Source organism: Elgaria multicarinata, chromosome 6 (assembly GCF_023053635.1).
Source record: "Elgaria multicarinata webbii isolate HBS135686 ecotype San Diego chromosome 6, rElgMul1.1.pri, whole genome shotgun sequence".
Taxonomy (NCBI): Eukaryota; Metazoa; Chordata; class Lepidosauria; order Squamata; family Anguidae; genus Elgaria; species Elgaria multicarinata.
In genome coordinates, this window is record NC_086176.1 from 98402691 (window position 1) to 98418418 (window position 15728).

At 44.6% G+C, this 15728-nt stretch overlaps 1 protein-coding gene across 4 annotated transcripts in view; it reads left to right on the top strand.

The window, feature by feature from the left end:
* Positions 1-15728, top strand: part of DAB2 (DAB adaptor protein 2) — a 53721-nt gene that overhangs the window by 28580 nt on the left and 9413 nt on the right. For 3 of the 4 annotated variants that reach the window (XR_010025559.1, XM_063128127.1, XM_063128128.1), the window contains exons 2-11: positions 1963-2160; positions 3259-3398; positions 4594-4692; positions 5750-5881; positions 8236-8319; positions 9279-9305; positions 9482-9529; positions 9772-9834; positions 11476-12123; positions 15041-15197. Coding sequence is in view for 3 of the 4 variants with exons in the window: in XM_063128127.1 (XP_062984197.1) it covers positions 2064-2160; positions 3259-3398; positions 4594-4692; positions 5750-5881; positions 8236-8319; positions 9279-9305; positions 9482-9529; positions 9772-9834; positions 11476-12123; positions 15041-15197 (1495 nt within the window). In the remaining variant the exon portion in view is untranslated. The remainder of the gene's footprint in view (positions 1-1962; positions 2161-3258; positions 3399-4593; positions 4693-5749; positions 5882-8235; positions 8320-9278; positions 9306-9481; positions 9530-9771; positions 9835-11475; positions 12124-15040; positions 15198-15728) is intronic. The other variant, XM_063128129.1, reaches the window with a different exon arrangement.

The window sequence follows — 15728 nt, forward strand, 5'->3', positions numbered from 1 at the left end:
CATACGGAAAGGGTGTGCACCCTCTCCAGCTACTTAAACAAATGGTATCACTTAACGGTAACAAAGCTGTTAATCCCTAATCTGCAACAGACATCTATACCTCGACCGACTTACTGGAAAGGCCCTCTGGAAATCTAGGCTCTAAAATTAATGCAAGCCAACAAGATGATAGCTTTCAATTTTGTATACCTTGATATAAGTTAGTTGCCAGCCGGGGGGTTATGCTAATGGAGGGCACAGGCAGGCTTCACCCATTCCCACTGACTCATTCCTATGCAAGCTGATACCTGGCAAAGGCACTTCACTGCAGATCCCCTTAAGCATCTCAGCTGCTGACTCCAGTCAGGCAAATGGAGCGAGAAGCAGAGTGAGAAGCATATGGGGGTGGTTCTGAAAACCCCTCTTCGCTCTGGGCAAGTGGTGGTGGTGGTGGGAAGCCATTTTCCTGAATCTCAGAATGATTGGGTTGGGGTGTGTAGGAAAGCCCTTCTGGGATTGGAGAGCAGAGCTATGGTGGAGGCCAGAGTCAACATGCATATTCCAGTCTGAAAGCTGCCTGCCCCTGTTCCGATCCAAATTCTGCCGAACCTCTGAGCTATGAATTAGGTCTGTCCACTAAATCTAGTTAGCCACAGCAGCAGCCATGATTATGGATGCTGGAGAAATTTGAGACGGGCTAAAATGAATTTGGATTTCTAAGAGTCTGACCTGTGGAATCCACTGTGTACTGGCCTCTCCAAGCCACGGACTTCTGGATTTATTGATTTATTACTTTCCCGAAATTTACACAGATTCATTCACAGGAACATACTCAGGTTTCTGCTGAGACATATGCCATGCTAGGAAAAATACATGGGAAAAGTTGAATGGCATGGGGGACAATGCACTAAATGTTAGCATAAATTATGTAAATAGTTGCAAACTTTCTTATGGAATTATTTGCATATTTTTCTGGATAGTTTGGGGGACACCACAAATGAACAACCCTGCACAATCCACGAAATACACACGGGGTGAATTTCACAAAATCAGGACATTTCTAGCCATGATGGGTATAAAAACCATTGTAAGCGGAGTTACAGAGAGGAATTGGCTATGTAGTATAAACAGATATTTGTAAGTAACAGTGGCGTTGCACTCAGGTTTGCAGGGATGCAGCAGCGACACTTTTTATTAGCTGATGTCATTGTCCAACCTTCAGACTCCCCTGTTCCCTCTGCCCTTGGCTGCAGTTCTCACAATTGCTGGGGCAGGGGAACCAATTTTCCCAGGTACTATTGTGAGCTTTCCCTATTGCCAGGCCCAAGTATTTTGCCTGGCAATAGGGCCTGGTACTGAATGGGCAATGAAGAAAGACTTCCTCCAGGTGGAGAAGAAAAGTGCTACAACTGGTTTGTTGATCTGGCTAACCTTGGCTGCCTGCATTTTTGGACTCTCCCTGGGGTTGTTATGATGACCACCTACCCTTCAAAACTTGCCTGTCTGCCACTGGTAACGGAACAACATTTAGCTCCTATGAGTTCCCGAATCTTCATGGACTTGCAAGATAGGTAGTCCTTCAAAACTACCTTGGGCAGGGGCTGTAGCATGCAGAAATTCCCAGGTTCAGTTTACATTTAAAGTTCTAGCAGCAGGTGATCAGAAGGATCTCCTTCTGCTGGAACCCCTAGAGAGCTGCTACCAGTCACAGAAGATGATACTGGGCTAAATTAACTAATAGTCCAACTTGGTATAAAGAAGCTTATATGCCTGTTTCTTAAACTCTGTTTTCTAAGGCAAGAGTTGGCAACCTTGCGCCTTCCGAACATTTTGGGCGGCAGCTCCTGTGATCTGACATGCCTGCTGGGGGCAGATGGGAGTTGTAGTTCAAAACATCTGGAGGATACTAGGTTGCCTGCCTCGAACTTAAGGCAACACCAATATGCCTGAGAGCTCTGATTATCCCAACTTTCTCTCCTGAAGGGCAAAATAGTATGCTTGTCCACTGAGGATTGCTAGCTGGATTCCAGTCACATTATCAAGTGCAAGGATTTGCTCTCTGGAGTTGAGGCTGGCCTCTCACTATGTCGAGTGAAGCAGAGACAGCTAGCGTCAATAGCCAGCCAGCCCAGCAACAGACACCACTGAAAGCACAACCTTCCAAAAAGGAGAAAAAGAAAGGTACGGTATGGTATAAGTGAATCAGGAGGTGGGTCAGCAATGCAGCTCCTAAGGACTTGCTTCGCAATCTAAAACAGGGATGGGGAACCACTTTCAGCCCGAGGGGCAAATTCAGTTTCGGAGGTCTCGGGGGCTACATTCCAGTGTGGATGGAGCCAAAGGGCTGAAGCCAGAAGCATAAAAAAATAGCAGCACGTTTTAGCTTAAAGCTCTTATTGAGAATAATCCTTAGAGACATTTCAACCTTTTTAAAACGGGGGATGCAAAAAATCATGCAAAAGCTGGGAAACCACCAATCAGCAGTCAGGGGAAAAGGAATGGGGCCAGGGGGCATATCCATCTGGGGTACCTGGAGAACTGCATTTGGTTCCCGGGAGGGCCAGTTTTGGCCCATGGGCCTGAGGTTCCCCAACCCTGGTCTACGAGTAGCTGAAAATGAACAGCCCCTGGTATGGGCCCAATAAGCAACTAGTCGAGAGGCAATTATGGTAGACAACTAGTCCAGGGGCAGCAAGTAAGCTTTTGACCCTGAAACCTGCTGATTGAAAACCTGTCCATTCTTTTGTTTTCCTGTTGGGATATTAAAATATATAGAGTGGAATAGAGAGATTGTTCTATATACCCAATTGGTTTTTGAAATTATTTTTAGGGTGTCAGAAATCTGAGTCTGGTAAGGAAGGCACAGACCAGCCGGAATCTTGCAGAAGGCTGCCATCTTGGGGTCTTGTCATAGATTGCATGGTCACAAATAGATCTGCTACCAAGCAGATGCTGGACAGAACTCTGCAGCAAATCCTGGCTCTGTACCTTCATAAGGTGCACACCTTAAACTGTTATGGGTGAATTCACCCTTTAAGCTTCTCTATATGGTATTTTGCTTGAGCGTTTTCTGTTGCTGGTGCACGGATGAAATGGCTGCTACCAGCTGAATGTCTAATCGCTGGAAGTGATGGAAAACATACTTGTATATTAAACACACAGATGTGGGGAACTGGCCCTTATAAACGGCATCATTAAGAACGAACAGACACGCACACCCTGATGTTTATAGCTGTGACATAGCCAGACAAATTTACTTGGCTAAAACTGGTTTTTCAGGAACTGAAAAGACAGAAGAATTCCTCTTGGCCAGATTCCAAGGTGATGGCGTAAGATACAAGGCCAAACTGATTGGTATTGATGATGTTCCCGAAGCAAGGGGAGATAAGATGAGCCAAGATTCAATGATGAAACTAAAGGTATGTCTGTCTTATTTCTTGCTTTTTTAAGGCACAAGATAAGAAATGGATTTCCACCAGAGAACCATAACTCTGTGGGTGGTTAGGAGCTGTTAAAGGCAGTCCTGATATCTGTACAAAACTATAGTTCCTAGACGTTTTTGAGTGATGATCCTTATACAATCCACTATACAAATGTCCAGTTTACTGACCTAAACTGGACATGAACCCAAGTAGTAAACCTATCAGCTCCTTAGAGTGTAAATCCAAGGAACAGCAAAATGTCTAGAAATTGCATTGTGGAAGAATTCAGCATGGGAACATTGCTAGCAAAATATAGTTAAACATACCTGGGTGTCCTGAGGTTCAGGTGTGTTCATGTGAATTCTATTGAGGGTTTGGCTGGAATGTTACCACCTTCATGTGTTATGTCGGACACTAAACTCAAGGATGGGCAACTTCTTTTGGTCTGGCGGCTAGATTCCCCCCGGACCAACTCGGTGGGTCTGGGGGGGGAGGAATCTTGGGGGTGCATCCACCCACATGATGTCATCTGGCCCCATTCAATCCACTTTTCCATTCTCAATCCAGGGAGAGGCATGGAACTCTGGATGGAGAAAGGAACTTGACCAGTGCATGCAATCAGCTGCCACCTTGGGGCTAGACGAAAGAAAGGAAGGGGTGCGCAACCCTCGGCAGGCCTAAATGGCAACCTCCATGAGCCTGATAAGGCCTGTGGGCCAAAGGTTCCTCGCCCCAGATTTAACTGTTGTGGTGGAAGGGGAGAATCAAGTCTTAAAACAAATGTATATTTAACAGAACGATGTATTTAAATCCCCATATTTAAGAAGTAACTGTTTATCCTGCAGGTTCAAAATTCAAAGGTCAATCCAAATGACCCTCTAGGCTTTAGCCTCCAGTTGAGGGTCATGTTGGGTGCTTACCAGTGACTAGATGAGTCTCTAGATCTCTCCCCTGTCTGCCTGACCATTATGAGGTTGGAATGCTGGTGAATTTTTGTTGGAAGAATCCACCCAACCTTGTAATCAATCCTAAATGAGTGATTGTAAGGGAACTGGAAGGCAGTGCATGGCTGTCACTGGGATCAGAACATCACTTTTTGCAAACCCTAAGCTGAACAAACGGAGGTTTACTGTAGGTAGCATTTTTGTGCAGAGCTGAAACATTTGCATTCATGTGGGCTTTCCATTTGTAGGGAATGGCCATAGCAGCCCGCTCTCAAGGACAACACAAGCAGAAAATATGGGTCAACATCTCTCTTGCTGGGATCAAAATCATAGATGAGAAGACAGGGGTAAGTTCTATGGCCAGGCTGTCTCATCCAGGGCAAGCTGGACTCGCTTAGATAACTGCTAGCTGTCTCTGAACACGAGAAATGCCAATCTAACCTTCAACCTTTTAAACTTCTAAAAATGTGCTTAACTAAACAGAAGCTTTCCTACTGGAGACACTTCAAAGAAATGCCATCTCTGTTTTGGTCCACACCAGTTAATTATCCATCTAGGTGAAGCATCTTAAGTGGTTCTAAGCCAAATTTAATATGACTCTTGGTATGTCTCATGGATAACTTCAACCCTATGTAGTAGTGAATTAGCTATACCTTCAAACAGGAAGAATTTAATCTTGTTGAGTCGAGGGTAAAGCAACTGACAGTCTTCCAATCACCATTAGTGTGTGTGTGTGTGTTTCCCAGGCGTTTAGCAGCATCTGATGAGATTTTAATTGATCTTGTATCTGTCTTGGGGTGTTGGCTGATTGCGCGAAGCTGTTTTTAGATGTATGTTGTCTTTGTGTATATTGTCTGTCTGTTTTTATGTTTTTAAATTTTGCGTATCAATTCTATTGTTTTAATCTTTTCTAAACCATCCAGAGAGCTTTGGCTATGGGGCAGTATAGAAATGTAGGATGATGATGATGATGATGATATAATCTATGCACACACACACACCTCTCCTTAGCATTCTCTTGTAAGCTAGAGAGAAATTTCCCTCTCTTCTGCCTGTATAATCTTCCCAGTTCTGAGATCATCCAGAGCTACCTGTAATCAGTTGTGGCCATGCATGACTTAATAGGAACCTAAGTTCTCTAGCCCATAACACTAATGGTCACTTTCGCTATAATATACTGTGTTGAGTAATGGATACCTAAGCTTAATTTTTTTTTAGCAGCATTCCTGATGGTGGAAGTCAATCTTATGGATGATATGCAAACTGCTCAAATTTCTTGGGCTGGAGTTTTGATGGTCTGTCAAGGCAGTTCACCCAGGGTGGGCAAGTTGTGGCCCTCTGGATGCTGCGGTACACTGTTCAAGCATTAAAAGGCTGGTCCTATGGCATCCACTCTCATTCTAGGTTATTGAGCATGAACACCCAGTCAACAAAATCTCCTTCATTGCTCGGGATGTGACTGACAACCGTGCCTTTGGCTACGTTTGTGGAGGAGAAGGGCAGCACCAATTCTTTGCCATAAAAACAGCACAGCAGGTAAACTTTAACAATGGAGCTACCTTGGGACCAGGGATGCTGATGTACTGTAATCCAGAACACTGATATTAGTGTTCTGGATTCATGGAAGCCACATTATACAAATTCAATGCTAAGCAGAGAGGAATTAAACATACAAATGGACACTCTGATTTAGCATCTGTCTATGGAAATTGCTTATCTTAAAAGGTTGGGTTCTGTTGGAGGCAATAGTGCAAGGGGCAGGGTGACATTTGCTGCATGGGCCTATTCAGACAACATGTTAATCCATGGTTAACCCTTTTGCAGAAAATTGTTAGTGAGCCTGTTTAAACTATGGTTATTTAGCCACCCTGGTTAAGAATGGTTCACATGACACGCTAAGCCATAATGTTTAGCTCAAAATGCTTATCACTGTGGCTTAGCATGTCATTTGAACAGGGCCAAAGTAACTTCCAAATATAAAACAGCCTAACCTAAGCCATGCAGCAGGTTTAAAAGTGGCACATTAATTTTAAAGCCAGTTCTCAGCTACTTGCAATGATTTTCTAAAGCCAAAGCAGTGAAGTTGGACTGTCTTCAGTGCACAGTATACTCCATGGACATTGCTACTGAGAAGACACAGCCCGTCCAGTTCTGTACCTAGTTTTGTAAGCAAGAACAACATTTTCCATGTTGATTTAAAGGTGCAATAGTACATGTGGGAGAGGAGACAGATGTAAAAATGTACACAATGATGCAACATGAGCTTGTTTATCTTCTAACTTTTACATCCACAGTTGTGAATCAGATCTTCTGAAATGCATTTGGTTCCACCTCTGTGTTCACTTAATTTCTATCAGTTGCAGATTCGCTTGCATGTGTTATATCTGCAATAAAAGTGATTGGGTTGGATCCAAACTAAGTTAATCACTCATGACTGACCCAAGTCCTATTTCAGTGAGACTTAATCAGGGATGGGCGAGAAATTTGTTCAGTTTTCCTTGTAATGCAGAACTTGCATTTTCTGAAACTAAGCAGAACCAGAATGCAGTTATCCATCAAAATCCATAGTTTCCAAAGTTTGTGATGCCATTCACAACAAAATGCAAACAAAAACTGCATACATTTGAAACAATGCACAGATAGTTGATTCAGTGGGGAAATCGCTTGAAGAAATGCATGTATTTTTAAAAAGTGCACACAAATGCATTTGTTTGACAAAGACGAACAAAAATGAGTTAATTTTGAAAAACGGGCACAAATGCTTATGAAACTTCATGCAGGCTAAAACAAATAAAATCACAATCCAATGTAGAAAAAGGATGTAGCAAACTTAGTAGTAGAAAAATGAGAACCTTGAGTAAAATCAGGTGTGACAGATTCACCCCCGCCTCTTCCATCAACTTGACTATTAACTTGGTCTAATCCAACCCACTGTAATGGTCAGTAACACTATTCGCTACATGGAAATTATAGGAAATGCATACTAGAGTGATACTTGGAAAGAAGAGCTGCATATCTGTCTCCAGCCAAGGTGTGTGTGTGGGGTGGTGGTGGTACAGAATGAACACCTCCAAGACCATGTGCAGCTACACATTCCTCAAAAGTATCCAAAGTAGAACAAGGACTCTGTTGTTGGATCCTAGAGTGAACAACGCAGCAGGTCAAGAGCTGCTGTCCATTATCCTCCAGCCAATTACCATTATGGGTGGGAATGCTGGGAAACACTTAAAGCAATTCCACTAGGTTGTGCAGATTAGCTGACATAGTTTATCTCCTTTGATAAATTACTAATGGCGAAGTCCTCCCTGCTCTGAAGCCCCCAAACGCAGAGGCTTCCGTAGATTCCTGTTCCATGCTGGACTGAGTGGGAGGAGCGGCAGAGGCGAGTTTTGCCTCCTCCTCTTCCTATCTCCTCTTACTTTCATTTGACAGACTTTTTAGCCTGTCTAGCAAGGGTGCTTTGGAGGGGAGGGGAGGAGGCTGAAGGAGGCTCAGGAGAAATCATATCCTGGTCTCTCTGTTCTCCTCCCCTTCCCACCCAATGGAACCCCTTTTCTGAGAGGTCAATTTTTCTGATAAATAAATATCAGATAGGCCGCCGGCACGGTTCTCTCCACACTGGTTGTGAAGGGGCGGATCTCCAATTCCCCTTTCAGAGGTCCGAGCACTGTCACCAACCTCAGAAGGGGTTTTCTGGGCCATCCTGTAGTCTCTGGAGCACTCACCCAAGAACCATAGTAGGATTCTTCTCTAAGTGGATTCCAGTTTTTGGAAGTGATTTATTTACTACTTAATTTAAATGATACGAATTGCAATTCAGTTGACCCCAGAAGCTCAATCAGTTTGAGACATTCCTGCTTTTTTTTTTTTTTTAAATGTGGTCTCCCTAGGCTGAACCTCTAGTTGTGGATCTGAAGGATCTCTTCCAAGTAATCTATAACATCAAGAAAAAAGAAGAGGATGATAAGAGAAAGGTAATGCTGCTGAATGTTAAAGCTCTTCAGATTTCAAGCTCCCCAATAGTTGTACATAAGAGATCAATGAAACCTGTTTTGGCTACACCTTAAACTTTTAACTTGATTATTCTGGTATTTAGCCAGCTGCATATGTCTTGACTGGGGAGTTCCATAAGCTAGGGGCCACCATAAAGAAGGCCATAAGAACCTATGAAGAGCCATGATGGATCAGACCAAGGGCCCATCTAGTGCAGCAATTCTGTTCACACCATGGCCAACCGGCTGCCCATGGGAAACTTACAAGCAGGACATGAGTGCAATAGCTTCCTCCTGTTGAACTTATCTACTGCTTGTGGGTTTCCACACAAGGGTCCATACATGTGTAGGCAGTCCTTCAAGTAACCTGGAACAAAACGATTTTAGGGCTTTAAAAGTAAATTCTGAACTGAGCCCAGAAATGCACTGACCAGCAATGGTACAGAAATGGTAAAACACTTAGCCTCAACAAGGATGCAGGCAGCTGAATTTTGTACCAGCTGGAGTTTCCAGATATCAGACAGGGCTGAAAGGAGCCTAGCTAAGCTCAGTAATACAAGTTATTAATAGAGCAATTCACTCGAAAGGTGAACATCCTGTCGACAAGATGGAGAAACATAAGACTATATCCTTCTCCTAGATGATAGGTACTGGTAGAAGACATGCCTTATACACAGAAGATCCCAGAGAGCTTCGGCTATTGGGCAGTATAAAAATGTAATAAATAAATAAATAAATAAATAAATAAATAAATTTGATCCCTGGCATCTCTAGTTGTTGGGTTTAAAAACAACAAGATTAACAGGTGATGGGAAAGCACCTCCACCTGAGACCCTGAAGAACCCCGCTGTGAAGCAGAATGCTGGACTTGATGGACAAATAATTGACATGGCATAAAACCGTTCTCTATGAATACTGAAGCTGTATCTTCTCTTTTTCAGAATGAAGAGGCCAATAAACCCTCTGAGGTAAGGAATCTACAAGCAACTCTCTCCGAGTACAAAAAGCCAGTTGGCTGTCAGGCTTCCACTGCTGCTTTCGAGCAAAACAAAGCAGGAGAAAAGCTTGTTCTTGCTAGGTCTTCTTCATGCACGAGAGCCCAGCGCTTGATGAGCAACCCTGACTTGACTTTGCTTTGTTTCAGAACGGTAACGATGAAGCAACTGCTGATCAAGTTGGCAAAATAAAGCTGGTATGTAGAGGCCGATAGCTTGAATAGCCGGTTAATTGACTCCCAAATAGCAGTTAAACTAGAACAGAGCCAATTATTTAAGCAAATTTAGCTGAACTAAAAGGGCATGTTATGCTAGGCTAGACTTAAGACTACAGAGGCTTGTGATTTTCAAGCATTCACGTGCATGGTATTGCTTGAACCTGAGTGACCTTGTAGACTGACGATTGCAGTCCTAATTCTTACATATTTTGCTGTTAAAGGGTGTTGACCAGATGGATCTATTTGGAGACATGTCTACTCCTCCTGACCTGAATAGTCCCACAGTGAGTAGTAAAGGCTTTGTTTGAAGTATTCAGAGTTGGGATCAGATAGATCAGGAACTACTGGTAGATCTGAACAATTGCAGTACATCAGCAAGAGGAATGGGTGCACATGACTCCCAACTGTTTAACAGCCCAAAAGGCTTTTTTTCCCTGAATTAGGTGGCTTCTTATTATTATTATTATTATTATTATTATTATTATTATTATTATTATTATTATTATTAAAAAGCCGTGTGTGTAAGTGTGTTGTGTGAGTGCAAGGTCTAGTTCTGGTAATGAAAACAAAATCCTGGTCTGAGCATGTGCTCAGAAGCTCCTTATTCTGCAACTCTATGTCCATCTTCTTGAGCTGCTACTCCACACCTGGCTCCTGTTGGTGGACCTTGGGGTTCTAGTGAAAAACCTTAATTAGATCCTGTAAGACCTCAATTCTGCCCACCCCTGCTTTAAATGACTTCAGTGGCAGGGATCTTTAAGAACTTGTCTATCCTTGATGCCTAGGGTGGATTCTATTGAGCAATTGTACGACGGAATCTTCCCATATATAGAAATGAAGCTAGTATCATTTTCACCCTCTTAATGTTCACAACAATGAGTCCTTGGTTAAACTGACCTAATAAGTACAATAAGCAGTGCTGGAAGAAAAGTGGTCATAGTTTAGTGGAAGGTGATATGCTTTCAACGATATTTAGTGATTGAACCTGGCATCTTGGGTGGCTCTATTCAAGGGGGGTGGGTATCCACTATAGATGGACAACTGAAGCTCTGAGATGGTGTAAAGCATCTCTGTATCCATGTGGCTGGATCAGAAAGCAGTAGGGTTGGAAGTACATGCAGAAGTTCAGCATGCTTTTGGAGAACATGGTCAGTAAGGATAATAAAGGAAGCTTGGCGTAGAAATCAAAGAGAGCCCTGGTCAAATTCAGATGAACAGATTACCAGTCGGATGTCTCTGAGAAGCTTGCAGTTCTTGGGCCAAATATTGTTGCTCCCAGTGGGCCACCAGAGCTGTTTCAAGGAGTGCTGCCTACATAACCACTATTTCAGAACTGCCTAATTGATGCTCCTGGTCTATATAACTCACAATTAATATCAAATGGCTTACACAATAAGAGCACTGAACTTTTCTATATTGGCAGGGTTGTTGAACCTCTATCAACCCAAGGGCGGAATTCAATGTTGCTCTCAGAGGGCCGCATTCGAGTGGCAGGCAGCTAAAAGGGGGTGGCGCCGAATGCCCAAAATGCCAGCATATTTTGCTTGAAGCCCTCACTGCCTGTAACTAAGCCTTAGGAGAGGCATATAAACCTTTTAGAACTGGGGGCAAAAAGCCAGGAAACCACCAGAAGTCTGGAGTAAAGGGGTTGGGATCACAGGAATGCGGTGTGCCAAGCCTGGAGGGCTAAATTGGTTGGGCCGGATTTCATCCGTGGGCCTAAGGTTCAACACCCCTGCTAAACAGTAACTGTCCAAATTGGGAAAATGCATCTAGGTCACAGATATCCCTTTCTTGTTTTTAAAGGGCAAAGAAATCATTGCAAATCTGCTTGCTCATGACTTTTGATCAATGTCCCCATGAGACTACTTACTCATGTCTAAATGACGCTTCTGCTAATCTATCTTCTTTCCCAAACCTAATAGGAGGAGGATAAAGAGATCCTGTTAGTGGATTTAAACTCTGAAATTGAGGCCCTTCCGGCTTCTCTCAAGGGGGAGGATCTTTTCTTGAATGACATCACACCTTCCCTGCCAATGCCCAAGCCGCAGCCACCTTTCTTGCCTGAAAATGCTTTCTCTGCAAACCTCAGCTTCTTTCCTACCCCCAATCCTGACCCTTTCAGCGATGACCCTTTCACGCAACCCGACCAATTGGCACCGCCCCCACTTGATTCTTCTCTCTCGCCTCCCAGTCAGAAGATGGGAAGCGTGGCTAGCCCCAGGGGGAACAGCGGGGTGAATGGGGACGTAGACTACTTTGGGAAACAGTTTGACCAGATTTCCAACCGGACTGGCAAGCAGGAAATGCAGGCTGGCCAGTGGCCGCTTGAGAGTAAGCCAACACCACCAGCGGCGAAGACTCCAAATGGGGTCCCGGAGAGAGAACAGAACGGCTTTGCTGCCAACTCCCCGCTCGACGTCTTCATGGAGAGCTCTTCCAAAGGATTGCCCATGCAAAATGGATTGCGGCTAGACTCCGAGAACGGCGTCCAATTGATCTCCCATGACTCTATAACGATTAGCCCACCTCCACAAAGTACCAAGCCAGGAAGAGGAAGGAGGACTGTTAAGGTGAACGTTGGTGCACGCACAAAGTGGTGACATGCATGTTTTCTACTTGGACTAGGTGAAGGAATTTCCCTCCCCGCTCCTCAACAAAAGCTTTGCTGGCAGAGAAATACTTGCTTCCCATCCTATAAAAGCTGTAGATCTCCAGCCACTGTAAGGCTTGCTCTGTGGCTTTTGCGCTCTGTGTGTCCATCCATAGTCATTCTTTCTAAACCTAACTTTCTCTCTCCTAATGCTGCCATGTTTCTGTCACTCTGGTAAGTAAGATGCTCAAACTCGTGATGCATGTGTTGAATGTGGCTTTGGAAGGGAAGAGGGGGAAAGCAGATGGTTCGGTCTAGTTCAAGAACCCAAACCTAGAAATGGAAGGGTGACGACACCAACCTCACACAGAAGGCCTTGCTTAGCACACCCTTCTCAAGCCAAGCACCACCTCTTGAAAAGCCTGAGGAAAGGGTGAAAACAACACAACCTTTCCCCTATATGTGAGGGAACAAGGTAAAGGGTTTTGAAAAATAGGTTCTATTGTTGAGGTACTGAATGGCAGGTGTATTGGTAGATGTTTTTACACTGTGTAAAATAGCAAGTAATAAATCCGAGCTGACTCGTGGTTTGTGGTAACAGAACACAAAGTAAAGTTTATTGAAATTGAACAGATCTTTGGTATTTCAATTTAGATCAAACCTGCTTATTTTTATATTTAAAACAACAATCCCAAGTCCCTTAAAGTCCTGTCTCTTCTCACTCCTCACACACCAAACACTCTCAAGAAGCACAAGCCTCAGACGCTCCACAAGAATAATAATCATAATCAGACTCAGACAAGACTAAATCAAACTAAACCACAATCCCCTCAGCCAATCTATTTATACTCCTCTGTCCCCCTTTCTCACAGCATCACTAGCCACACCTACTCAGTCAAATATTCCGCACTCGCTAGACATACAAATCCAGACATACCCAAGGGACAGAAAGGTGGGTATCGCCACAGGAGGATTAAAAGAAGCACTTCACATAGCGGAGCCGGCAGGAGCTGTTACATGTGCAGCATTGCACAGCATGGTAGGCTTCAGAAGCTTGGAAATAAGATCAAGGTCTTGCTATGTACACCCATCTAACATTCTTAGCAGTGACATCCTGAGGGGATCTACACAGCGTCCTGAAGGCGCTTGCGTGCGCCTCCAGTGCGCCCCGAAACTCCTTGTGTAGATCCTGCCTACCTGGCCAGAAGAGGCGGAGGAGGAGGAGGAGGAGGCAGCGGCCCTTCTTCTTGCTGTTATCACGTTCCCCCAGCCCGCTCCGCCTTGCGTGGCCAGCCCCTTGCTTGCCTAACTTCACCTCCTCCTCCCACTTGGCCATGCTGCCGATCTGGGTTTGGGGCGAGGATCTCCTGGCCCGCCCGGCGAACTCACCTCCCTCAGCCCCAACAGAGGCGGCTCCCAGGGAGCCGGGGTCTCGCCGCCACCGCCGCGTGGTTTCAGGCGCTGCCAACCGCCGCCGCGCCGGGGGAAGTTCTCCCACGCTGTCTGGGGCCTGGCAGATGGTGTCCCGAAGGTCGGAGAGCTCGGCGGAAGAAGCCGCCGAGCCTGGAAACTTTTCGCCCCATCCCCGCGAGGGGCCGCCTCCTCCTCCGCCACCTCTTCTGGCCAGGATAGGGGAGGATCTACACAAGGAGTTTCGGGGCGCACTGGAGGCGCACGCAAACGCCTTCAGGACGCTGTGTAGATCCTCCCTTGGTCAGTGCTGTACAGACCTAACACAAATACAAGTCATGGAGGCTGATACTCCTATTATTATTATTATTATTATTATTATTATTATTATTATTATTATTATTATTCTGACTCAACCATCTCTAGATGCAATCGAAGGGATTCTTCATTGATATAAAAATGTGTATATCTCCCCCTTCTGGTGCTTACACACAGGTCAGGGAGGCTAATAACATTAGAAACTAACCATAAAATACATTAACATTCCATAACATTCCCAAGCAAGTGAATGTCATAGAAACAGGTACAGCAGACTAAGCAGAGGCATCGAACAAAAATGTAGTTATTTGATTAAACAAAAGCCTACCTAAATGTTCCAGCAAAACATCATAATGCCATAAGGCAGGAGGGTAACTCAGCTCAGCAGGGCAAAGAGTTTCACAATTTTGGTACATCCACAGGAAAGGCTCTTTCTCTCATGCCCATCAGCTGAGTCTCCACCATAGCTGGAACCCTGAAGGGACTCTCTGTCAGACCTTAGGGTGCTAGAAGGCTGGCATGGGAGAAAGCACTCCATAAGATATCCTGAACCTAAGCCATTGAGAGCTTAGTTATCACCAACACCTTGAATTATGCCCAGAACCAAATTGGTAACTGGTGCAGCTCTTGCAGGACAGGTGGAATAGGGTCATGTAAGTGACCATCCGCCAGTGTTCTCATTGTTGCATTCCAGTCCTATCCAAGGACTCTTCAAAGGTAGCTTCATGTTGATTGCACTGCAATAATCAAGTCTAGATATAACTTAAAGCATGTATCACCACCATGGCCAGGTCAGACCTCATCAGAAACAGACCTAGCTGCTGCACCAGCCTAAGCCAAGCAAAGGCTCTCTTAGCTAGAGCTGTCACCTGAACATCCAGGTGCAGAATAGAATCCAGAAGTGTCCCCAAACTGCATATCTGATCCTTTGAGGGGAGTATGGCTGCATCCGAATTGGGTTGAATTTCTCTTCTGGAGCACCTGTTAACGCAACAAATTTAGCTCTTCCACTTGACAACTCCACTTTTTAGTTTTTGTAGCTGTGATGTCAAAGACACTAGCGCAGTTTGAGAGTGGGTGGTAGTGACATAGAAGTGCCCTGATCCCTGGTAATTTTGAACATTCTGAGCAAAAATAACCATTCTGATCAAGTCTCTTTTCCTTTCCAGAGTGCAGCCAATGACTTGTTCGGCTCGGACATCTTTGCTCCTGGACCGACTGCAACAAACACACTGATAACTGCACGGCAGCCTTCTCCTGTGCAAAACAGCCATCTAGACCTCTTCAAAGCTAGTGCTCCTACAGCAGCTCCCATGCCTGGAGTGGGTTAGTAATGTGTGTTTTTAAGGCCATTGATGGGAAATGTGTCTTTGGGTAATCATCTGAAAGGTTGGGTTACAGCAGACAGACAGTATGGTCTAGTGGCTAGAGAGTTGGACTAGGAGTCGGGTGATCCAGGTTCTAGTCCCTACTTGATCATGGAAGCTCACTGGGTGACTTTGGACCAGTGACAGCCTCTCAGCCCAACCTACCTCACAGAGCTGTTAAGATAAAATGGAGAAGAGGGGGATTATGTGCACTGCCCTGGGTTCCTGAAGGAGGAGAAAAGGTGGGATATAAATAAATATATTACACTATTCATTTAAACTTTTTTTTAAGAAGACTTTTCTAGCAAACATCCCATCTAATTCAGTCCTGCAGAGACAGGCACAGATACTTGGAAACAAAACTACATGTATGTTCCCCATAGCTTTATCCAGCTCATATGTAGTGGGGTAGTGGTACATTTTGAAGGGCAGGCAATCACCAAAGTCCCCATAGCCACACTCTCAAGGAGAGACCAAACATTGCAGGCAG